At 43.7% G+C, this 26,399-nt stretch overlaps 1 protein-coding gene across 1 annotated transcript in view; it reads left to right on the top strand.

The window, feature by feature from the left end:
• Positions 1 to 26,399, top strand: part of BCR (BCR activator of RhoGEF and GTPase) — a 364,718-nt gene that overhangs the window by 269,598 nt on the left and 68,721 nt on the right. Inside the window, exons 10-12 of the mRNA XM_086942801.1 lie at positions 10,947 to 11,115; positions 21,409 to 21,528; positions 25,584 to 25,659. Coding sequence (XP_086798927.1) covers positions 10,947 to 11,115; positions 21,409 to 21,528; positions 25,584 to 25,659 — 365 coding nt within the window. The remainder of the gene's footprint in view (positions 1 to 10,946; positions 11,116 to 21,408; positions 21,529 to 25,583; positions 25,660 to 26,399) is intronic.

The raw sequence follows: 26,399 nt of genomic DNA, 5'->3' as shown, positions 1-26,399 counted from the left end.
GACACTAGTTACACCTTATGACCATTGGTATAAGGGATAAAGATCAGAGTAGCCTCAAAAAACTCTGTTATGGTTGGAAGGAGGTGCGGTATATCTGGTTCATCCGCCCCACATTAGAGTTGTGGCAGTTATCATTGGCTACTCCGAAGTAGTGAATATGCCAGCCTCACCCGAGGCGCCTCTGGTCTAGGGTGCAGTGTCCAGAGAATTTGAGTGAAAAAAGGGGTGTAAAGTAAAATGTGCAAAAAAGGAAGAAATTGTTAAAAAGGTAAACAGCCCGGAAGTTCTTTAATAGGGGTAGTTTTTGCCACATTAAAAGTTAGGTGATACGATTTTTAGACCGAGTTACTGGGTCTAATAGTATAATTAATAGGGTACGTCGACATGTTTCAGCTCCTTGGGCCTGGGAGGGTCTATGGAGCTTTCGTCAGGACTAACAAACATAAAAGTATTGTACTTACACAATTAGTGTAGTCATATTTCACGTACAAGCACTCTTGTTTTGGTTATGTAGTTAGGAAATTTTCCTTCATAATCTGCAATGAGACGAAATCATATACACAGATTGCATACACACACACACCTTATTTCGTTGCTTTGTAATGTATTTCATTTTTTTATCAAGTTTGGTTAAGTGACATTTTCCGCTACCAAAACATCTTTGACTATACGGAGGCAATTAGTGGAGAGTAGAGATGCTAATACTGGGTCTCACTATGGGTAAAAGGAGCCTCATAGGGGAGATACTGGTATAATACGCTGGTATATATATTGCCACAACCCTTATGTACAGTGCAGAGAATAAAAGACTGTAGGTATGACATGAACACTTAAACGCTATAGTGTGCTAATAGGTGGAACATTACATTGTCATTTATCAAACTGAATGTTATGACGAATTCAAAAGTAAGGGTTTTTTTTATGCCGCGCTTTAGGTTCCCCAGTCGCTAGAATTGTCTCACATAAAACAGCGCTATCATTATTGCGGGAGGAGGGGCGGGCGAACGCTGTAAGCAGTGCAAGCTTATTTGTAAAAAGGTCGTGTTCGCCTACCTGTAACCAAGGGTGCTCCGCTTCACCGGGGTATCGCTTAAGTAGCAGTATGAAGCTCAGAGCTGTTGTAAAGAGGACTCCATTAGTTTAAGGGAAATTACTCGTCTTACCGGAGTTTCTGGAGATCAGGGATGCCGGCGCCATTACCCGCGTGTGTGGAGGATTTCTGCCTTGTGCTGACTCTGCCCCGGGGTGTGGCTTGGGTTAGGAGCACTGAGTTTTTTAAAGGTGCCTGGTCAGCCACAAGGGCGTGTCGGTTTCCTTTTTTTTCAACAGTGTATTGCTACTCTGGTAGCTTTATTAATCCAACTAAGCTGGGGGGAGTTTAAAGTAGCCCAATTTGCATTTAGTCAATATATATATTTTGACACAATTTCATGATTAAGCACAGTCGTGGTAGTTCATCAGGATACATGGTTTAATCAATTGGCAAATCGGTGCCAGGGGATGGCATCGTTCAACCCCTGTTCACAAGTTTTTAGGCGGTCCACCCACCTTTGTTCTTTTTCGAACAATCGGCGTTCACAGTTGTTGCTTTTATCAGTAAGCATTTCAAGTACTGTCCAGTGGAGCTCTTCACAGGAGTGACCCATCTCTACAAAATGGGCACATAGTTTTGTGGTATTTTTCTTCAAACGGATGTTACTTTTATGCTCGCCAATCCTCAACTTAATTTTGCGGCAGGTCATCCCAATGTATTTCTTGTTGCATTTGCAGGTGATCATATATATGACGTGTGATGAGTTGCAATTCGTGTGCTGACGTTGTGTCCATAACAGTGTCTCCGTTAGCTGTAGTGTTTTCGATACGGTGGTTGTTTTGCAGGCTACACAAGAGCCACAGGGGTAGTGGCCAGTTACAGGGTTCATAGTCACATCCCTCGTAGTTAGTTGTTGTTGTTTTCTCATTGGACGGGTATGGACCAGAACGTCCTTGATATTCTGTGTTCTGCGATTGGCAAACCTCGGCTTTGGCCAATTGAAGATTCCAGTGTTCAGGATATGCCAGTTTTTGTTTATCATTTTGTTTACCTCATATGTTGATGGGCAGAAGGTGGTAACGCAGGTCGTCAAGTCTTGTATTTGTGCCTTAGGGTAGCTTTGTAGAAGGCACTCCCTGGGTTGATTGCTCGCTCTTTTTTTGCAGTACTTTATTGTTTTTGCATTGTAATTTCTTTTTGACAGTTTCAGACTTAGCTCTTGTGCTTGAATCAGATAATCTTCTTTTCTACTGCAGTTACGTTTTAGCCTGAGAAACTGGCTAAAAGGAAGATTGTCTCTGAGTGGCTTGGGGTGGTAGCTCTGATATGAGAGCAAACTGTTTTTAGCAGTCGGTTTTGTGTAGGTTTTTGTCTGTAGGATGTTATTTTCCACAAAAATTGTGAGATCCAAAAAGTCCAAACTATTGTTACTGGAAGTGTGGGTGAATTTTAACCATGGGTCGAGATGGTTGAGCCAGTGGATAAATTGTTCCAGATCGTCTGTAGTGTCCCAAATTAGGATCACATCATCTATATATCTCTTCCAGTAAAGGATGCTGGAAGAGAACATGTTGGCTGCGTTATGGATAAACTTACTCTCGAAGTTGCTCACATACAACCCTGCTACCGATGGAGCGAAGGCACTGCCCATCGATGTTCCATGGGTCTGGAGATAGAGGTCTTCCTCGTAGGCAAAAAAGTTTTCTTTCAGAGCTAATTTGCAACATTCGAGAATGAAATGTCTTGGTGTATTGTATTGCCAGTCTTCAGAGTAAAGTATATCTTCCAATACTTGTAGTGTATCATCTTGTGGCAAGCTAGTAAACAATGATTCCACATCCAAACCCACTAGGATCATTGTGTCCGGATCAAATGGTTTAGCTTGGATCTGTACCAACAAGTCTCGGGTATCTTTTAGATATGATGGTGTTCGTTGTACAAGAGGTTTTAAAAATTCGTCCGCAAATTTTGAGAGCGGCTCGAGGACTGACCCTATTCCAGACACTATAGGTCTCCCTGGTGGGGGGGACCTATTTTTGTGAGTTTTTGGAAGTGAGTAGAAGTAGGGGATTTTGGGGTCTGAAGTGATAAGATATTCAGCTTCCTTTTTAGTTACCCAATTCTTGATCTCTGCTTCGTGGACCATAATAGATATTGTGTTTTGCAATCTTTCTGTTGGATCGGTAGTTAGTTTTCTGTAGAATCTTGTATCTGACAGGAGGGTAAGGCATTGATCATTGTAGCCGTCTTTACTTAGAATTACAATGCCCCCCCCTTTGTCAGCAGGTTTGACCACTATAGTCTCATTCTGCCTTAATGAGTCCAGGGCTGCTCGCTCTTTTTTGGAAAGATTTTGGAAGGTTTTTTTATTCTTGTCTAGTAGGTCCACACCTTTCATTAAAGATTGTTCAAAAGTATGGAATTCAGGCGGGACACTGGCATGTGGTGGATTGAATGTTGATTTTTTGCGTAGTGCAGTATCACCTTCTATTTGGCTGTTGGTAGTGTTGTGAAAGAATGCTTTTAGCTTAAGGGTTCTACAGAATTCTGCTAGCTCGCTTTTCAGTTTGAAAGTATCCAGTCGAGGTGTTGGCACAAAGCTTAAACCCTTGTTCAGGATTCCTATTTGGTCTTGGGTCAGTTGTAACTCGGAGAGATTCACTACGAGGGATTGGTCTTGCTGGTTGATGGTTGTGTTGCTGCCATGCTCCTGGTCTGGACGTTTCTCTGTTGGTCCTGCCATCTTATTGACTTTTTTCGGCCTCTTGCTTGGTTTTGGCCCTTGGATAAAAAAGGTGGCTCTTGTTGGTGTAGGTTGGAATTTGTGGCCATTTGTTGTTCACCCAGCTGTGGCATCTGTTGCATGCCACGGTTGAATGGGTCCATCCACCCTCCGTATTGTGGTACAAAAGGCGGATAGAAAGGCATATTGAAGCCTGGGTAGAAAGGTCTCTGCCATCTGTTTCCCCTTCTCGGGCGTTGATTCCTGTAGTTATTACGTCCTCTTCTTGTAGTATAGTCATCCATACTTGTAACGGAATTGTTGGAGGAATTGGTCCCTGTTGATTCGTTATCAGAGCCAGTATCCGGTGTTGTATATTCATCCGATGTATATGGGTGCATTTTTTCTCGGCTGAATTTCTTTAGATCTTTGCCAAGTTTCTGTAATTTGCTCTGCATAATGAATTCCCGGGTCTCATCCATTTCTTTATTTATTTCTTCCAATCTCTTCTTGACGATAGCGGGATTTATGCCTTTCTTTAATTCATTTTCACACTCTTCAATTTCCTTTAGTAGGGCATCCGATAATCTTTTTGCCGTCTTGACAATTAGAATGAGGTAGTCCAAGGTACACTTCCAAGAGATGGACGACCAATCTTTCCTGAAAGCTAGATCATGTAAAAAAATTCTGGGTGCATTATTGACCCAAAGGCCTCTAGGTGCTGTTTTCACTCTTAGATATTCCGTCATTATTATTCCATGGATGGAGGTGCGGATCTGTTCTCTTTTTTTATCTGTCAGATTGTCCCAATCGTTGGTTTGTGCTAGGGCTTCTGTGAGTTCTGCGTTTTGTAACAATGGTTGCGCTGCCAGTATTTCGTCTATATCTTTAGCATCAAAACTCAATCCAGGGATGCCTTCCATTGCTTCTTTATATATTTGGTAATATATGTAAGAGCAAATGCAATCCCGCAGCTGTACGCTGCTTATACAGTGATTAATCAGAGGAGGGATAAGGGATCAGAATCTCCGTTTCATTCCCCAAGGTTAGTTACTAGTTATCAAAAATAGGAAAACGGACACTAGTTACACCTTATGACCATTGGTATAAGGGATAAAGATCAGAGTAGCCTCAAAAAACTCTATGTTATGGTTGGAAGGAGGTGCGGTATATCTGGTTCATCCGCCCCACATTAGAGTTGTGGCAGTTATCATTGGCTACTCCGAAGTAGTGAATATGCCAGCCTCACCCGAGGCGCCTCTGGTCTAGGGTGCAGTGTCCAGAGAATTTGAGTGAAAAAAGGGGTGTAAAGTAAAATGTGCAAAAAAGGAAGAAATTGTTAAAAAGGTAAACAGCCCGGAAGTTCTTTAATAGGGGTTGTTTTTGCCACATTAAAAGTTAGGTGATACGATTTTTAGACCGAGTTACTGGGTCTAATAGTATAATTAATAGGGTACGTCGACATGTTTCAGCTCCTTGGGCCTGGGAGGGTCTATGGAGCTTTCGTCAGGACTAACAAACATAAAAGTATTGTACTTACACAATTAGTGTAGTCATATTTCACGTACAAGCACTCTTGTTTTGGTTATGTAGTTAGGAAATTTTCCTTCATAATCTGCAATGAGACGAAATCATATACACAGATTGCATACACACACACACCTTATTTCGTTGCTTTGTAATGTATTTCATTTTTTTATCAAGTTTGGTTAAGTGACATTTTCCGCTACCAAAACATCTTTGACTATACGGAGGCAATTAGTGGAGAGTAGAGATGCTAATACTGGGTCTCACTATGGGTAAAAGGAGCCTCATAGGGGAGATACTGGTATAATACGCTGGTATATATATTGCACAACCCTTATCTACAGTGCAGAGAATAAAAGACTGTAGGTATGACATGAACACTTAAACGCTATAGTGTGCTAATAGGTGGAACATTACATTGTCATTTATCAAACTGAATGTTATGACGAATTCAAAAGTAAGGGTTTTTTTTATGCCGCGCTTTAGGTTCCCCAGTCGCTAGAATTGTCTCACATAAAACAGCGCTATCATTATTGCGGGAGGAGGGGCGGGCGAACGCTGTAAGCAGTGCAAGCTTATTTGTAAAAAGGTCGTGTTCGCCTACCTGTAACCAAGGGTGCTCCGCTTCACCGGGGTATCGCTTAAGTAGCAGTATGAAGCTCAGAGCTGTTGTAAAGAGGACTCCATTAGTTTAAGGGAAATTACTCGTCTTACCGGAGTTTCTGGAGATCAGGGATGCCGGCGCCATTACCCGCGTGTGTGGAGGATTTCTGCCTTGTGCTGACTCTGCCCCGGGGTGTGGCTTGGGTTAGGAGCACTGAGTTTTTTAAAGGTGCCTGGTCGGCCACAAGGGCGTGTCGGTTTCCTTTTTTTTCAACAGTGTATTGCTACTCTGGTAGCTTTATTAATCCAACTAAGCTGGGGGGAGTTTAAAGTAGCCCAATTTGCATTTAGTCAATATATATATTTTGACACAATTTCATGATTAAGCACAGTCGTGGTAGTTCATCAGGATACATGGTTTAATCAATTGGCAAATCGGTGCCAGGGGATGGCATCGTTCAACCCCTGTTCACAAGTTTTTAGGCGGTCCACCCACCTTTGTTCTTTTTCGAACAATCGGCGTTCACAGTTGTTGCTTTTATCAGTAAGCATTTCAAGTACTGTCCAGTGGAGCTCTTCACAGGAGTGACCCATCTCTACAAAATGGGCACATAGTTTTGTGGTATTTTTCTTCAAACGGATGTTACTTTTATGCTCGCCAATCCTCAACTTAATTTTGCGGCAGGTCATCCCAATGTATTTCTTGTTGCATTTGCAGGTGATCATATATATGACGTGTGATGAGTTGCAATTTGTGTGCTGACGTTGTGTCCATAACAGTGTCTCCGTTAGCTGTAGTGTTTTCGATACGGTGGTTGTTTTGCAGGCTACACAAGAGCCACAGGGGTAGTGGCCAGTTACAGGGTTCATAGTCACATCCCTCGTAGTTAGTTGTTGTTGTTTTCTCATTGGACGGGTATGGACCAGAACGTCCTTGATATTCTATCAGGGATCTACGAGGGATGTGACTATGAACCCTGTAACTGGCCACTACCCCTGTGGCTCTTGTGTAGCCTGCAAAACAACCACCGTATCGAAAACACTACAGCTAACGGAGACACTGTTATGGACACAACGTCCGCACACGAATTGCAACTCATCACACGTCATATATATGATCACCTGCAAATGCAACAAGAAATACATTGGGATGACCTGCCGCAAAATTAAGTTGAGGATTGGCGAGCATAAAAGTAACATCCGTTTGAAGAAAAATACCACAAAACTATGTGCCCATTTTGTAGAGATGGGTCACTCCTGTGAAGAGCTCCACTGGACAGTACTTGAAATGCTTACTGATAAAAGCAACAACTGTGAACGCCGATTGTTCGAAAAAGAACAAAGGTGGGTGGACCGCCTAAAAACTTGTGAACAGGGGTTGAACGATGCCATCCCCTGGCACCGATTTGCCAATTGATTAAACCATGTATCCTGATGAACTACCACGACTGTGCTTAATCATGAAATTGTGTCAAAATATATATATTGACTAAATGCAAATTGGGCTACTTTAAACTCCCCCCAGCTTAGTTGGATTAATAAAGCTACCAGAGTAGCAATACACTGTTGAAAAAAAAGGAAACCGACACGCCCTTGTGGCCGACCAGGCACCTTTAAAAAACTCAGTGCTCCTAACCCAAGCCACACCCCGGGGCAGAGTCAGCACAAGGCAGAAATCCTCCACACACGCGGGTAATGGCGCCGGCATCCCTGATCTCCAGAAACTCCGGTAAGACGAGTAATTTCCCTTAAACTAATGGAGTCCTCTTTACAACAGCTCTGAGCTTCATACTGCTACTTAAGCGATACCCCGGTGAAGCGGAGCACCCTTGGTTACAGGTAGGCGAACACGACCTTTTTACAAATAAGCTTGCACTGCTTACAGCGTTCGCCCGCCCCTCCTCCCGCAATAATGATAGCGCTGTTTTATGTGAGACAATTCTAGCGACTGGGGAACCTAAAGCGCGGCATAAAAAAACCCCTTACTTTTGAATTCGTCATAACATTCAGTTTGATAAATGACAATGTAATGTTCCACCTATTAGCACACTATAGCGTTTAAGTGTTCATGTCATACCTACAGTCTTTTATTCTCTGCACTGTAGATAAGGGTTGTGCAATATATATACCAGCGTATTATACCAGTATCTCCCCTATGAGGCTCCTTTTACCCATAGTGAGACCCAGTATTAGCATCTCTACTCTCCACTAATTGCCTCCGTATAGTCAAAGATGTTTTGGTAGCGGAAAATGTCACTTAACCAAACTTGATAAAAAAATGAAATACATTACAAAGCAACGAAATAAGGTGTGTGTGTGTATGCAATCTGTGTATATGATTTCGTCTCATTGCAGATTATGAAGGAAAATTTCCTAACTACATAACCAAAACAAGAGTGCTTGTACGTGAAATATGACTACACTAATTGTGTAAGTACAATACTTTTATGTTTGTTAGTCCTGACGAAAGCTCCATAGACCCTCCCAGGCCCAAAGAGCTGAAACATGTCGACGTACCCTATTAATTATACTATTAGACCCAGTAACTCGGTCTAAAAATCGTATCACCTAACTTTTAATGTGGCAAAAACAACCCCTATTAAAGAACTTCCGGGCTGTTTACCTTTTTAACAATTTCTTCCTTTTTTGCACATTTTACTTTACACCCCTTTTTTCACTCAAATTCTCTGGACACTGCACCCTAGACCAGAGGCGCCTCGGGTGAGGCTGGCATATTCACTACTTCGGAGTAGCCAATGATAACTGCCACAACTCTAATGTGGGGCGGATGAACCAGATATACCGCACCTCCTTCCAACCATAACATAGAGTTTTTTGAGGCTACTCTGATCTTTATCCCTTATACCAATGGTCATAAGGTGTAACTAGTGTCCGTTTTCCTATTTTTGATAACTAGTAACTAACCTTGGGGAATGAAACGGAGATTCTGATCCCTTATCCCTCCTCTGATTAATCCTTGTATGCATGGGTCAGGAGCTTGAACTGGCATCTTTTCTGTACAGGGAGCCAGTAGAGTTTGGGTTAAGGGTTATGTGGGTTCATGTAGAGAGATCCAGGACGGGTCTGGGTGTGGCGTTCTGTATGGTCTGTAGTCGTCGTAGGAGGTGAGCTGAGTTTCCTGCATATAGAGCTTTTCCGTAGTCCAGTCAGCTAGAGATGAGGGCCTGGGTGATGGTCCACCATCTTCTCTGGCTCAGGTTGCCCTGTGCATTCTGTATATTTTTATTCTACGGAGTGGAATGACCGCTGCTCTGTTTATAGATCATAGTAGTCCTATGTATAACTGTGCCACCCCCATTTCCCATTCTGTTTGCATAAGGCCAATTTTCTGCATCTAACTCTATTTCTGTTCCCCATTTCTTCTCCTGCTGTACATAGTGCTTCGATGTTTGCACGTTTTCCGTATGCCCATTATCTTTTCTGCTCTTTGATTTTGTTGTGAATGTTTCTTTTTCTGTTTTCCTCTCACACTACTTGCTCTTCCCCCTCCTTACCACCTCAAGCACCTCTCATGCTCTTCCTTGCTTTCCATACTTGTGGTAGTGTTAACTCTCATCATTGTTATTATACTCCTTGCACCTCTCATACTTCTCCCGACAACATATTCACTTCTCTCACATGTTGTTACCTGCTTCTCGTCTCCGATGATCTTCCCTTATCCCCACACGTTCCACCCAACAACTTTTCCTCCACACACCTCTCTTCTGTTCTTCATTTACCTCAGAGCTCTAATATTCTTCCCCTCACTCTGCTTTCACTTTCATGCGTCAACTACCACCAAGTTCCCTACCATACCATACTCATTTCTTCCTCTCATTCTTTAACTTTTTCTTCTCTTCCTACTTCTCCATGTTCTCTTTATTACTTATGCAACAACAACAATTGATGGACAGAATTCAAAACAATGTCATACATTCACCCCAGTACAGAGATCTGGGTCTAAATCCATAATTTCTTTTCCCACCATGCCATTCCAGTTTGAACTGGTCTCAGGATGCTTATTTCCGTTCCAGGGAAGACATGGCTTGGCAGTTCGGGTTGGACTATTCCCATGAGGCACAGGGTCAGACTGATTTGCATATGGCCATGTCTGAACTGGGGTGGTGGAGTGAGCTAAAGAATGATGATGGAAATCCAGATCAGTTGACTGGGGGTGAGTGTTTGATTTGTTCAAGCGCTCCGTCCATCATCCACTTTGGTATCGCTTTCTTCACCCTAAGTTGGCAGGTTATGCCCAGACGTGGGTCCCTTGCTCACTTTGCCACATGATTCAAGCTAGCCTGGCTGATGACGGCTGATTAGCCAGAAACCGGTCCCAGGATGCTTGTTTCCGGTCAAGGGAAGACATGGCTTGGCAGTTCAGGCTGGACTGTTCCCATGAGGCACAGGGTCAGACTGATTTGCATATGGCCATGTCTGAACTGGGGTGGTGGAGTGAGCTAAAGAATGATGATGGATTAAACCCAGATCAGTTGACTGGGGGTGAGTGTTTGATTTGTTCAAGCGCTCCGTCCATCATCCACTTTGGTATTGCTTTCTTCACCCTAAGTTGGCAGGGTATGCCCAGACGTGGGTCCCTTGCTCACTTTGTCACTGGACTCAAGCTAGCCTGGCTGAGGATGGCTAATTAGCCAGAAACCGGTCCCTGGATGCTTGTTTTCGGTCCAGGGAAGACATGGCTTGGCAATTCGGGCTGGACTGTTCCCATGAGGCACAGGGTCAGACTGATTTGCATATGGCCATGTCTGAACTGGGGTGGTGGAGTGAGCTAAAGAATGATGATGGAAATCCAGATCAGTTGACTGGGGGTGAGTTTTTGATTTGCTCAAGCGCTCCGTCCATCATCCCCTTTGGTATTCTTTATTACTTTAACCTATTTTCACAGTTGCTCTTCTTCTCATTACATTCACACCTTCAATATGTTTGCTCCACCTATGGAAGGCTTCCCTTTTACTTTTAGCTTCATGTGTTCTGAATTCCTCTTCTCCCCTGATTTATATTTTCCCTACTCTTCTCACATTCTCCCTTGGTCCCTTGCAGTAAAAACCAGCAATATGACTGCAAATGGTACATTCCACTGGCAGATCTTAGCTTTCAGACTGTGGATGAGTCTGAGTCAGTGATCAACATTCCCGTAGTGCCTGATGAAGAGCTGGACTCCATGAAGTTCAAGATCTCCCAACTGAAAAGTGACATCCAGAGAGAGAAAGTAAGTATACTTCCTGCTTATCCGTACAGCATCTGTGTACCCAGTAGGACATGGATATGAGCATTGAGGATGCAAACATTGCTGGCTTTTTGCAGTCAGCAGTATGGTCCATATGGGGGTAGGGGTGTGTCTGAAGTATGGAGTTCCAGCCATGCACATTTCATACACTCAGATGTTGCATCATTCAGTCTGTGTTTGTGTATGTGTGTACATTGTGCAAGCCATTCACTCAAGAAGTGTGGATCGTTCACAATGCAGACAGTGAAAGGTGAGAGCCATGCTGGCTGTGTTTTATGGAGAATCCCCAGGTGCACTGAAAAGAGTATGAGATCCGGCAAATTAAAGTATTCTAGCATTTACCAACAAAATCTTTTTTACTGAGGTTTATATAAACGTATTTGTTTGTTTACTGAGAAGAGATCTGATCTTTAGATGTTAAACTTATGATGTGGTCATGTGGCTATGTGGCTAAGCTGCTTGCTGTATTAGTCCTGAAGTGGTAGTTGTCTAGAGGAGGCCCCTGTATCTCTGGCATGCTTTTTTAAGCTGAGTACACCCAGATGAAGAGCTTGTATGTAAGTTGAGTTTAGTTTTCAACACCACTTTTTAACACAAGCAGTTTGTTCATGTTGTGCCCAAACTACAATCGTAAGTTCAGTTCCAAAGACAACAGCCAGTACACATGTTCAGTTTTACTCAAGACTATGCACGTGAAGGCATCCATGCATGCTCTGTGTTCAAGCCAAATATCTTGATACATAGAGACAGAATTATCTTGGCATTTTAGGTTGAAATGGCATCACCTGAATAATTCATGCTCTCTACTCAAGAGGCTGGCGCCAACTATTGAAGACATGGGATTTGCTTCAGTAGAATAGGAAATGGTTGAAGAAATGGGTGTTTGTAGCCTGATCTTTCTGTCCTTCAGGGTCCTGCCAGAGAAGCCCTGACAAATCACACACACCTCTGGGACATGGGAAGAGGGAAGGCAGAGGATACGGCCGGGTCGCGACCCTGAGCTGTTACTTCCCCCTTCATCCGTTACCCGCTCCGGTGGGGGGAAGCGTTCAATTTTTTCAGGCAGAGTGGAGAAAAATTACTCAGGACAAGTGGGTGCTGAATATTGTTTCCAATGGATACAGTCTTCGATTCACCAGCCCGCCTCCATGGATTCCTCCGGTCAGCTCACAGTAGCAGCTGCGCGAGCTCCAGGCAGAGGCCGATATCCTGTTAAGGAAAAGGGCGATAGAAGACGTACCTCTGGCTCAAAGAGGAAGAGGTCTGTACTCCCGGTTCTTCCTGGTTCGCAAGAAGGACAAGAACGAGTTCAGGCCCATTCTGGACTTGCGACAGGCAAACAAGTGGATTCGCAGAGAAAAGTTTCGCATGCTGTCGTTGCATCAGATTTATCCTCAGCTGCAACGGGGAGACTGGCTATGTGCAATAGACCTACAGGATGGGTACTTCCATGTGCCCATTGCACACAAACACAGGAAGTTCCTGCGATTTCAAGTCGGCACCAATCATTATCAATACACAGTACTGCCATTCGGGCTGAAGTCTGCGCCCAGAACATTCTCGAAGTGCATGGCAGTGGTAGCAGCACACCTGAGGAAGAACAAGGTGTTTGTCTACCCGTACCTAGACGATTGGTTGATCAAGGCCTCCTCCTTCTCGGAAGCTCAGGCACACTTCCAGAAGACGTGCGTTCTCTTGAACAAGCTGGGGTTGCACATCAACATGTCCAAGTTGGTCCCGACTCCGGTCCAGTGCATTCAGTACTTGGGAGCCACCATCAATACGCTGTCAGCAAGCGTGTCTTCTTCGGAGGAGCGAAGATTATCACTCCTTCGGAAGGCTCAGGCTCTTATGACCACTCCATCTACAACAGTGAGGACGGTGTCTTCTCTACTGGGATCGATGGCCTCTTGTATCTTCCTAACGCCACACGGATGACTGCACATGAGACCGTTGCAGGAGTGCTTGGAGGATCAGTGGGATCAGAGGAAAGGGTCTTGGGACGACAAGATACGACTGTCTCTGCATGCTCTTCAGTCTCTGAAGTGGTGGTGTTCAGCGGAGAATCTCCTCAGAGGTGTTCCCTTCCACAAGGACATTCCCACTCAGACTATCGTGACGGATGCTTCTCTCCAGGGCTAGGGAGCGCACTCCGGAGACTTACAGATTCAAGGAACGTGGTCACTGATGGAGTCCACATATCACATCAACTTCCTGGAACTCAGGGCTGTTCACTTGGCACTGAAGGCCTTTCATCCGTCCTTTCAGACCAACTCTCTGCTGGTGCAGACGGACAATACGACCACAATGTATTACCTCAACAAGCAGGGGGGCTCGAGATCACGCACTCTGTCGCAGGACGCGCAGGCGATCTGGCACTGGCTTCTGGCCAGAGGACTGACGATAACAGCTACCCATCTGCCAGGTGTGCAGAATGGTCAGGCGGACGCGCTGAGCAGACTGATTCAGGAAAACCACGAATGGGTCATAAACGACGAAGTACTAGGAGAAGTCTTCGCAAGGTGGGGGACTCCAGACGTAGATCTGTTTGCCACCGCCAAAAACAGCAAATGCCGAGACTGCGTCTCCAGGTACTACCAGCAGGGGACGCTGGGGAATGCGTTATGGATCAAGTGGTTGAACAGCTTTCTGTACGCTTTTCCACCTATTCCCCTGATTCCGGCTGTGCTCATCAAGCTGTCCCAGTCCAGGGCACGGATGATCCTGATTGCCCCGGAATGGCCCAGACAGTGGTGGTTCACGGACCTGCTTCACCGGTCTCTCCTTCCGCACATACGACTGCCGTGCAGGCCGTACCTTCTCACGAAGATCGGGGGGCAGATGTTGCACCCCAACCTCTCATCTTTGAGTTTGGCGGCATGGCTCCTGAGATAGTGCAATATGGCCATTTGAATCTACCAGAAGATTGCATGGACATACTGAAGGAGGCTAAGCGACCTTCCACTCTGATTCCTATGCTTACAAGTGGAAGAGGTTCTGTATCTGGTGCAAGTCCAAGAACTATGACCCGACGATGTGCAAGGAAGACGATTTGGCGCAGTCTGGCCTTAATGTTCATTCCATTACGGTTCATCTCGCTGCATTGACTGCCTCCAGGAAATGCCCTTCACAGACTTCCTTCTTCCAGATCCCTGTGATCAAAAATATTTTGGAAGGCTTGAAGAAAGTATTCCCTCCTGTCCGGCTTCCTTCGCCTTCATGGGAATTGAATGTGGTGCTGTCCAGATTGATGAAGGAGCCTTTTAAACCTATTCATAAGGCTTCGTTGCAGCACCTGTCCTGGAAGGCGGGCTTCCTCGTGGCCATTACATCGGCCCGCAGGGTGAGTGAAATTCAGGCGTTGTGTTGCCAAGAACCTTATACTGTATTTCATGCTGCTAAGGTTGTGATGCGTACTCACCCTAAATTTCTTCCCAAGGTTATTTCTGATTTTCATGTCAACCAGACTATAACTTTGCCTACGTTTTTTCAGAATCCTTCATCCCCAGCGGAAAGGTCTTTACATTCCCTGGATGTTAGGAGGGTGTTGAAATTTTATCTGGATAAGACCAAAGATATTCGTAGGTCAGACCAGTTGTTCATCAATCATGGATCAGTCAGGACGAGTCTTGCTACCTCTTAGCAGTCCATCTCGAGGTGGATTGTGTCTTGCATACAACTATGTTACCAAAAGGCTAATAAGACCTTAGGGGGTAAACCTAAGGCTCATTCCACCAGGGGCAAAGCTGCCACGACGGCTTTGCTCCGTAATGTTCCAATTGCAGAAATCTGCAAGGCCGCCACATGGAAGTCGGTCCATACCTTTGCCAAGCATTACTGCCTGGACACTGATGCCAGGGCAGACGCTCAGGTTGGGCAGGCTTCGCTGCGAAATCTGTTCGCACAATAGTGGTGTTATTTCTCTTTTCTCCACCGCCGCTTTGGTGTGGGGATGGGCTTGCCATTCTATTCACTAGATTATGACTATACACAGCGATCCCCTACTACAGAAGGAGTAGTTTCTGTCCTGTAACTCCAGTTCTGTAGTAGGGGTATCTCTTTCCCCCCTCTGCCCTCCTCCCCGGTGGAGAGAGATATTCATGTAAGGAATGCTACAGGTCTGGCGTGTTACGCCTTCAAAAAGAACTGTCCATGTCTTCCTCTTATCATTCCAGAGGGTTTTTGCTGCTGAAGCAAGGGAAATCTAGACAGACTTTGCTGTTTGTGGATTTTTGGTGGAATTTCTAGCTGAGGTACTGGACAGTGTAGGCTGGTTTTATAGGCTGCATTATCTGTCTTTAATTCTCTCTTAAGTGTCTGTGCAGTTCTGCATTTTTTCGACACCTTAAGAGATTATTTTTGATTGCTCCGGGGTCCACGCACAAGGACGGGACTATTTACTAGATTATGACTATAACAGAGATACCCCTACTACAGAACTGGAGTTACAGGACAGAAACTACTCCTTTCTCTTGATGTTATAAAAGCAATTATGTTGGTTTTTAAAAAACACAGCACATATTCAGAAAGCTTACCAGTTCTTCATAGAACATATCACTCAGGCTTTTAGGTATGCCTCCTACAAAGGGGACAGTTGCTAGATATATTGTTCAAGCAACCGAAGTTTCTTGCACATTTGCAAAGATAACCAAAAACACAATCAACAAGAAGGGAGCAACTTTACCTCTTTTTAGTTAATGTTTCATTACACAACGTGTGTTGTGGCCACATGGTTGTCAACACATAGGTTCACAAAACATTATTGTATAAATATAAAGATACAATAAGAGGCACTAGTAGGCCTTACAGTATTAAACATTTATGTGGGAATACCCTTCTTCCAACCACCCTCCACAGGGAGAAATAGCACTACACAATCTAGGTACAGCATGAGCTCCTTGAAGAGGTTTCATGCAGTTAATGAGAAATCAGAATACAAGAAAAAATTGAAATTAGGGAAAGAATGCGTGTGCAACGCAAATACCACTATGATTACCTAAATTGATCACTGCCTGCTAATACTTAGTTGTAGCCAATTTATTTTGCATATACACAAGGAATTCTATTCATCCTTACTCAATTGGACAAATGGCCTAATCCTTAAAGTATTACACAACGAGGAAACACAGACAAAATGATCACCACTATTATACATAAACGCAATTTACAGAATTAATAATTAACATCACAATGACCCTATTGGGCTGTGTAAAATATATTTACTTGAACTCTGTCCTCCTTTATGACTTAATGGGTGTTTTTTCATTCATTTTATGCATAAACCCACAGGGAAATAGTCTTTAAAATGTGTACACATGAGGAAAACCATTATCCTCTTCAATCTCTTGGGTACGCATACCAGGCATCATCAAAGAAATGTGGTTCAATTTACAGAGACTTTTCCATCGAAGATGTCGACGTGTTTCAGCCTGTGACTTTTGGCCTCTTCAGGACAAACGGAAGACAGAGTGCCTGTAAAATAAAGATGCAACCATTAATACGCTTTTCAAATCAAGAGGGCAGGTCCAGGAGGGTGGCTAGCTAATTCGTGTTTTCACATTCTGTTGCGGGAACTTGATGTAAACTATTAGCAGCTCGATGTCAATGAAATGCCCTGAGGTATAGGTAGACAAGTCCAAAATCAATTAGGTCCTTGTATTTCCGAATTGTCGTGCAATCCCATTCGGGCCGTCTAATTCGTGCCTCACCCGAGGCCTGCAAACACAGTGAGCTAAACTCATCAGACACGCATTCTTTCCTGCATTACAATTTTTTCCTGTATTTTCTTCGTAGCCCATGTGATGCAGGGATACTTAGGCTGACCCCTAAATAGTGTTAATGAGCAATCAGTCACCTATGGCATGGAAAAGAATAGAAAATAGAGGTCATGTTTTAGGACATATGGGATTATGGTTGACATCATAATGAGTCAAATGGGGGGTTTGCATACATACAGGCCCAGCCAATATATGGAGCATAATGCACAGCATGTGAATCTAAAAGAGCCCCATGCTGAAAAAACCTTTTTAAGTTTTGGAAATTTATAAAATACAATTTACATTATGAAGGAAGTGTCACCTTCCGGATCACAGCTCTGATGTCAACAAACCAAAACTACATGGACAGTGCACTAGCAAGATTGTCTGGCGCACTGGCAATAAAGTGCACAGCTGTCCAGAAACAACGCATGGACAGGGTGACACAGTTTTTCAGAGAAATGTAGAACACTTGAGATCAATCCATGAGAATCTTTTGCAGTCCAAATTTAGCTTACTTTTGAATGTAGAGTCATAGTGTGGCTAGTTTGAACTGGTCAAGGATTGATGTGCATTTGCCTCAGACTACAGGCCCATACCTGGTGCTGTTATCCTGAGAGATTATATCACGTTAAATGAGATGGGTGAGTTTCACCCACGCCAGGGGAGACTGATTCTGGACGAAGAGAATAGGATGGAAACCTGCCTCACCAGATACCCAAGTTTTATCGATAGGGACTAAATATGGTTTGTATGGACTAGGATGTCCAAAATGGAATGAAAAGTTTAAACACAAAGGAGACCGCCTTCTCATGGAACAAAACCTCTCTACACAGTAACAGTCTACACATATAATTATTGTGCCTAATTTGAAACTACTTTGCATCATATCTATGGGTGTGCACCCATGGTTCCTGCTCAGTTGCTCTTTAGCTAGGTCTGTGCTGCACAAGGACCTAGCCATACATTCATACATATATAAGCAGACCAGCATGTTCGCAACATGCACACACAGATTAGCCAAATTGACTACATCGTTCCACCCGTAAACCACACATCCCATACTCGTAGGCATGCATCCTTCATACATGTCCCATACATGATAAAGGCAAGGGGCTCAGTAAAGGGACTCTTTGGACCTGGAAATGGAAATGGAAAGCGCTAGTAGGAAGTATCCTGTCACAGCTCAGTATCCCAACCTTGCCCCTTCTTGCCTGGCTACCTTATTTTCTGGTTTTAACCAAAGTGAGTAGATGAGAATGCGTCATCAGAACCGAAAATCACTCTTGAGCAGGTGTGCGTGTTCTTTTAGTTTATTTTAATTTGCTTCGCATTGACAGGACATCTACTGTCCCTTTTTCTAGTTTTACTGTCAATGGGGTTTTCTCCTTCCTTGCTTGCTGTAGTTCATATGTTCTGTTTGTGCTTTCAGTACGAGTGGTTATTAACTGCAGGTCCTGTTCATCTTCAATTTCAGTCTGCTATCCTGCTGGTACTGTGTTGTCTGCTGTGTTCATCCCATCCATACTTGTACCATGTGTACCTGTCTTTTATAGGAAGTGATTTAACGATTTCAGTTTCTATTGGGAAGGATATGTCAACCAATGAGTCACAAATTAATTCCAGTAATTGGTTAACAAGAAGCAAAGATGAGCAAGCTTCCAGCATGTTGTTCTCCATATATGGCAGTCTCTGCCATAGACTTCTGTGAGCCACAAAGCTAAGCAGTTCCTCTATTGCTTTGACAGGAGCAGAGCAGCCCTAAGATACATTCACTTACTTGTGCCTTCATAGTCCATCTTATCCAGTAATGTGCCCCAGCTTAATTCTGTCCTTACCCAACTTAGATTGCAAGACATAAGGCAAAAGGGTCTCAGTAATGCATTTATACCTAGGGACCTGTGGATGGTAAACACTGCACAACTCAGACTGTGCCACAAGAAAGGCATCCATGACCAATCCATTGATACCATTTCCTGTTGTGGGCAGGTCCATGACTACCTTTCTACCCTCACTCCTTTATGCAGATTGTGATAGGGATGTAGGTCTGTTTCATGTGTGTTCAGGAGGCTAGTGGTAAGATGGGGCCAAAGAGAAAAGGACCACCTCTCTTAGAAGGGTTCATATCCATTTTTCAGGGTAGCTAACTGTAAAGGCATTCATCTCTGTATGTAGTGATTCCTGAACCTGTCTGCAAGTAGCTCATCTTTTCCTCAGTGGTGGCATGGAACGTGTTTAAAATGTATGGAAGAAAACATTGTGTATTCTAGTCCCTGGCTTTGTTGTTTTTCTTAGTCTTGGAACCCCTAGCTGGTAGGGAGGAATCGTGATACTTCTGCCACTGCCCCATCTGAAAAAGCGGCAGAGGCAGGCACTATACTTTCAGGATTGTACATTTACAGAACTAAAGGCTCTCCATACTTTTGAGGATGGCTCTCTCCAGATGTTACCTTCAGTGTGATAGATGGCAATGATCATTGAGCACATGCTGTAATCTTGTGTACACCTCTTTAAATTACCATCAGAAATCTGACCCCCTCAAACCCTCTCCTCTGATTCAAGAATGCATTGGGCTTTACCTTCGCTGAGAAGGCATGTTCTTCTCCCGTCAGTGAGGATGCTGTCACTCTGCAAAGAATTGTGCAGTGGTCAAAATCTTGTCTGATTTCCACCAGGGCAGCTGGGAATTAAACTTGGTCACCCTCCCTTCATTGTCCGTTTATTATGTTTGAGGTGTCTCCCCCAATCCCCAGACAGTAAAGTGCCTGAAGTACCCCCATATTAGTTCATTTTCCTGATACTCCACTTAAGACCTTATAAGAAGAATTAATTATCAAGCAGAGGTGTTGAGTCTGCATGATGATATCTGTGAGCTTGCTACTTAGGCTGGATGCTAGAGTCTGATTGTGCTTTGTAAACATATGGCAAGAAAATTACAAGATAGCCTTGGCGCCCGTTAATTTTGGGTTTGCTCCCCACATGCCCTGGAGCCCGTTCACACACCACTATCCCATTTCCAGTAAGAGGATGCAGATCTTCTGTTTCATCTGGTTATGGCTGCAGAAAGGGGATGGGGATTGTACTCCACATCTACCAGGGTACACAAGAAAACAGGAAGTTTGCCCACCTATCGAAGTCTTTATTGGTTGAATATCCATCACATATAAGGTTAATCTCTCAGCAATCATGGTGCAAAAGCTGTCCTTCCTGTGGCTGAGATTTATATTGTCATTGACCTCCAAGATGAATAATTTCATTCTACAAAATGGCAACACCAATGGAAATTCCTCTTGGTTCAGTATCAGAGCATCTTTCTTCCCTCTGGTCCGTATTCAGCCCCCTGGTCCCTTATGAAAGTCATGACAGCAGCTTACTTGAGGTGTCTTAGTCCACTTCTGACACTCTGGCTTTACAGGTGACTCCTGTCCTACCTTCAGTGACAGTAAACTGGGGGCATGAAAGGTGGCCAAAATAGTGATTACATTTTGTTGTTTTGTAGCTATTTAATATATTGTAATCCATGGCTAGCTGGGTCCATGAACATCCATTGTAAACTGAGAATCCCTGACCAATTTTCTTGAAACATAAGATCATTTCTTGAACCCACTTATTGTTTTGGCTAACCAGTGTTGTTACAGGTTCTGCCTCCTAGACTTTATATGGTTGGTAATCATCCCATTTATATAAAGAAAGGTGGTTGCGCATTGGAGTGTAAGAACAAGTTACTTGCTGCGTACTCTAGGTCATCCAGTCCCTCTTTCTTTCCATGACATTCCCATCTTCCTTTCTACTGCACTTTACTACATAGATAGCCATTGTAGTAGATGCCGAGAAACAGAACTGAAGTTGGAGGCTAAAAGAGCAACCAACTGCGGATCATGGCCAAGGCTGCAATAGACTTGCGCTTCCGTCTTGTGTTTTGCATTTGACCCTGTTCCATTAGTTTGAGGTTTGAATGAAGAATGTGTCTGAAAGACATACATTATAGTTTTTACTGCGGACATTAATTTTGTGAGTACATTGTGGGTTTTAAGAGTACGGTTTGTCCTTGGAGATTTAGTGCGTGCGGTGAGATATTGGAATTTCAGGGCACTGTGGTAAAGATGGGAGAGGAGCCCTGTATAATTAGCATCTGATATATCATAACAAGCAGGGATATAGAATAGAGATGAGCTTGAGGCACATCTTTGTGCACATTACTGGCTGTGGCCATACCTTTTTGGTAGAATTTGTTATTTCTTTTATGCTGAGTGTATATACTGAGTTGTCAGACATTATATGCCCTTACAGGAAGGCGCTCAAGTCATGCTGCATGTGTAAAATACGGCCAGTGCACTACATTTGTTTGGCTCAAATGTTCACATCACAGCTTATCAGCATTGCATGTCAGTGGCTTATCTTCATACAAAATGTTATTAGTCTGTCTGCCTGTGTGTGTCTGTATCAGAGTTTGAATACAGAGTTCTTCAGCAGTATGTGGCTGTAGCTGCAGCTTGACTCTTCTGCACTGCTCCCACAGAGAGCAAACAAAGGAAGTAAAGGGATCGAGAGGCTGAAGAAGAAACTCTCTGAGCAGGAATCGCTGCTGCTGCTGATGTCACCGAATATGGCCTTCCGAGTTCATAACCGCAATGGCAAGGTGCGTTTCTCGATTGTACCTTTTTGATGTTCTGTTAACTTGTCTCTTCATTACCTGCCTGTGTCTTTAACCTGACAGATTAATAAAATGCTTTATTGTGTACAGCCTGCCCCATGTAATTACCAGTGGCAGAAACTGATGCACACTTTTAACTCCTCGATTTGTTTGCTTTCCTGGGGTCTACTGGTATGTCCAGATGCGAGTCCTGTGTTCTGTATGCCCTAGCATAGGAAATGTGGTTATTAATTTAGGGGGTAAGTACCCAGCTCAAATAATAATCACAATCCTTGTCAGACTAAAGTCACAACATATACCTGAGCTCAACCTCCTGGTAGCTATTCCAAGGAGCAGACCTGCTTAATTTAGAGGCAATGTATGAAGTGTTTATGTAGTACAATACCAGTAATTAATTCAAAATGCAAAACAATTAAAAAAATGTAACCAAATAAGAAGCATAGAGTAAACTGTAATAAACAAAATGATACCAAAATGACAAACGTCCAATAAGAGGAACCAGACATATTAATTTTTAAAATGTTAGGTTGAAATAGCACCAAAAAGCACAAAGTGCCATTGATAGTCAGTTGTTGTTGTAGAACAGGACCTAGGCACAATTTATTTCGCTGACCGCAATGGAGTGAGGATCGGATGCACCAACCAGGTTTGTCCTGGGCAAAAGATTTTAACTTCTGCCTTAGTTCTTAAAGTCACAATCCAGCATTAGAGTACACTTCTAAAGCCCTCCGTGACCTTAGGGGAGGCACTTAATGACTCACTGGGTGTCAGGCAGAAGCCAACAGTAGGGTACATTCCAGGTCTAGTTGCCAGTGGTCATTTGGGTAGTTGCAGAAAAGACCTCTTGTATCTCTGTAGCTTTAACAAGGGGTCAGCCGTATTATCCTCGTATTCCACTTCTTTGTCCTGGGTGCAGGAGGGAGAGCAGTTCCAGTCCTCTAGGACACTTCTCAGGTTTCAGACAACAGGCTCTGCCCTCTTCTGATCTTCCTCAGATCTAGGAGCGTTCTGAAGTGGGTGCCTGTAGATGCCACATTTATGCCTGGCGTGAGCTAACGGGTGGGAATGACCCCTTGGGTCACCCTAACCAATGGGGTAAAGGTTCCCGGGGCAAACCCTTTCCACTTTCAGCATTCTGAAGAGGGCAAAAGTCTTCAACCACTGTAAACTTAGACTCTGAGGGCTGGGTGTGTGTGAGGAGGAAGGGTGCCCTATGGTAATTCTAGTGTCCTCCCTCATCGAACATGAAAATCCAGTTTAAAGTATCTGCGATACCCCCAATAAACCCAGAGATAGACTTCTGGTAGAACAAAAGTAGTGTTTTCAGCAATCAGACAGTGGATTCACAAGAACTGTTTTGGCCTACTGTTTCCCTCCTTTAAAGTGTGCTCCAGCACACTTTAAACAGTGTTTTATGTAATCCCAAAACAGTGTTTTATGTAATCCCAGCAGACCTGTCAAGCAGGCTTAGACACTAATGTCTTAAAGATTCCCAATGTCATTCGAACCTTCCTGGCTGGGAGTACAAAGGAAGGTCCCCAGGTGTCAGCTAACATTTGCATATGACAGGGGTGGCCTCTTTGAAAGGCACCCCAGGTGTTATATGAAAACCCCAGCAGGCCTGTCAGGCACAATATGACATTCAAGTAGGATTTGACTCTTTAACGTAACAAAATATACTCACTTCCTACCATGCATATTCTGTCCGGGTCAAAGGAGTTATTTATCTGCCCATTCAGGCCAGCCTATTGTTTGCTCCATGGAAGCATTTCATGATCATTCACGCCTATTCATCAAATGCTAATTATTGGCTGGAAGAAGTGGCAGAACTAATACAAATGGGCTTCCAGAGGCTTTAGACAGGGTAAAGATAACTTTTTAAAAGTTACTTTTCCTTATATGTAGTAAAAATCTGACTTCACTATTGAATTGGATTTTTAACAACTATTAAAAGAGTTGTTTAATTATTTTTTAAGCTAGACCCATTTCTGAGATACAGTATTAGTATTTAATATTGCATTCCAGTGTTTTCCTATGATACAGCCAGCCTTGCTACAGTTGAAATAGCTTTTGGGGCCTTTTCCCTGTAAGGACATGTGTAACATTAATCTTTCACGTGCTCTATTTTTGCTATACCTTGCACCCTGCATTATGGGCAGTAAGCCGTACTTAGGGGTGACTTTGAAATACTTAAAAGGAAGACTTAGGCCTGTCAAAATGTGATATATTAATAGGTCGAATTTAGCGTTTTTAAAACTGCAACAGCTAGGCCACACATGGGAGGCCTGCAGTCATGTTTGCATTGGTACTGCAATGGATTGCACAATGGGTACTGCAGTTCCCAAGTGACATTCAACTTTCAGGCCCTGGGTATACTAGGGAATTATAGGTAAGTCAGATATGTCAATTAGGAGTATACCGATTTTAACAATTTGAAAGGAGGATCACTGGTATGTTGCCATTAGTTATCAGAGGTAAAGTGCACATAATTCCTCAACCAGCAAAAATAGGATTCAGCAAAAAGGCAAAAAATCTGGGATGACCCTGCAGAAAGGGCAAATTTCCAACACCTAGAGTTCAAGCTGCACCCTACTGAAGGGGCCCAAGCTGGTTGAAACTGGTCTGAAGTTGTTTGTATTTCAGTTTAGAGGAGCCCTGGCCTGGCAGTTTGCACTGGAGCAAGACTGTCCTGATTTTCTTATGGTTGATTCCTGTGTGAGATGAGATGGAGGGCAAAAAACAATGGACTAGAATGCTGCCCTTAGTAATTGTCAGTGACCGAGATTAATTCAGTCAATCTACCCGTCACTTTTTCGTTTTCCTCAGTGTAATGCTGTAAGTGTGATAGCTCTGCCCAGGCAAGAGTCCTGTGCTCTCTGTGCCATAGGACTCAAACTGCACCTCACTTAAGAGGCCCAAGAAGGTTGAAACTGGCCTGGGGTTGCTTGTATTCCATCGAGATGTGACCTGACCTTTCAGGTGGCGCCGCACTGCTCCCGCTGGAGCAAGATCAAGCCTGATGTCAATATGGATGATTTCTGCCTGAGTTGGCTTTGTTGGCAGAAAAACAATTGACTGGAATGCGACCCCGTGGAAAATTATAAGTGGCTGAGATTCCTTCAGTCATTTCATCCATCCATCTATCTCTATTTTGTTTTCCTCAGTGTTTCAGTGCACGACCAAAAGGGGGCTCAGGAGTCTGCCCCAGTGTCTACAGCAATCCATTCAATGGCTTGATTCACTGGGAGTCTTCAGGGGGGTTTCTTCAGTATTCTAGTCCTACAGTTGGCATCTACTCTATACTTGTGCATATTATTTAAGCCACATGCTCAATGTCTGAATACTAGTCTATTTAGATACCCAGTCCAGTTGGCAAGCACTGCACTTGAACCCTTGAAATAGTCTGTGTAACCCAGGGCTGGTTTCCTTCGCTGTGCTGCCCTCCGGATGATGGCTCTGTATCCCAATCCTGATCCTAACCGCTTGTCCCAATGTCAATGCCTGTAGGTGTTGTGCCCCAGATGGCGTCATCTGTGATCCAGTGCCTGCCTCTTTAGGGATGTAGTCCTTGAACTGTTTAGATCTGTATCCCAGTGCAGATCTTCCAGGCGACCAATAACATAACCTAGTATTATTCCCCTTAGCTGTGCTGTAAGCTGTGCAGTATAAACTGAAAGGGCTCGGCTCAATGCCAGTACTAGAGACTCACCTTTGTAGTTTTGTACAACTTTCAGGACTATGGATGTCTGTACATTACAAGATTAGTAACTTTCTGTGCATCTCTTTAGCATCCAGTCCGAGACCTGCTTCATATCCCTGTACATAATTCAATTTCTGTCCAGCCATAAATGTGAAAAGTTCTGTCTCCTTATGCACTAGCCATACTATCCAAGGGACATCAGACTCTGCCTCTCTGTGCCTGACTCTGACTCATCCAGTGTAATACCTTGGGAACTGTTCTTATTCTGCCCCTCTCCCACTGATACTAATGATAGGCTCCAAATACTACACATGGATGGATGTACTTTTCTTTTTTATAGAGTTATACATTCTTGATTTCTTCGGACTACGAGCGAGCGGAGTGGAGAGAGATCATCAAGGAACAGCAGAAGAAGTGTAAGTCTCAATGTTCATTTGCCTGCCAGGGTGGTAATCAGGGGAGGGAGAGGTTCTGTATGCCATGCAGTAACTTTGGGCATGTGCTTGATCTCTCATCACTGTTTCTCCTGAAACGCATGCCTTGCCTGGAACCTACATCTCCTCTTCAGGGACTAATAACCAGCAAAATACCACAAGGACAAATGTTCTCGTTTTTTCCTTAGCAGATAGAAAGGCTGCTTCAGTCTGTGGAGCAGGGAGCATTTTAGATTTCTACTACTGGAAGGCAAGCTGGGTGCATATTTTCCATGTTTCACTTCTGCACACAATTGGGTCATGTGGACTAAAAGACACATTTTGTATGTGATGTAACAATAAAGGTAGGCTTTTAAACAAGTCAGAAGAGTTTATTCGGACATGTGTAGGCACGTTGGCCTACAGTATCTCAGGGCCGTGGGACTGCCCTTGTGCTTTGTCTTAAAAGTCTCTCATATAGGTGGTGCGTATTTTTTCTATGGGCCACGTGTGATATTTGACTTTTATTACATTTGTGCTATTCTTCCACATTTCACTGCAGTCTTACCTGAAAGTCAAATAAACTTTAGCTGGCTACTTGACATGTATTAGGGGTGAGAGCACATGCACTGGAAGTTGTTTAACCCAGCCCAGAAACAGGAAAAAACTGGAGACCAACTGAAAGGGGGAATTATCCTACTCTCCGAATACCTGGCAAGGCTTTGGGACCCTCGGCTAGATCA

Source organism: Lissotriton vulgaris, chromosome 11 (genome assembly GCF_964263255.1).
Source record: "Lissotriton vulgaris chromosome 11, aLisVul1.2, whole genome shotgun sequence".
Taxonomy (NCBI): domain Eukaryota; kingdom Metazoa; phylum Chordata; class Amphibia; order Caudata; family Salamandridae; genus Lissotriton; species Lissotriton vulgaris.
This window is presented reverse-complemented; position numbering and strand designations above follow the sequence as displayed.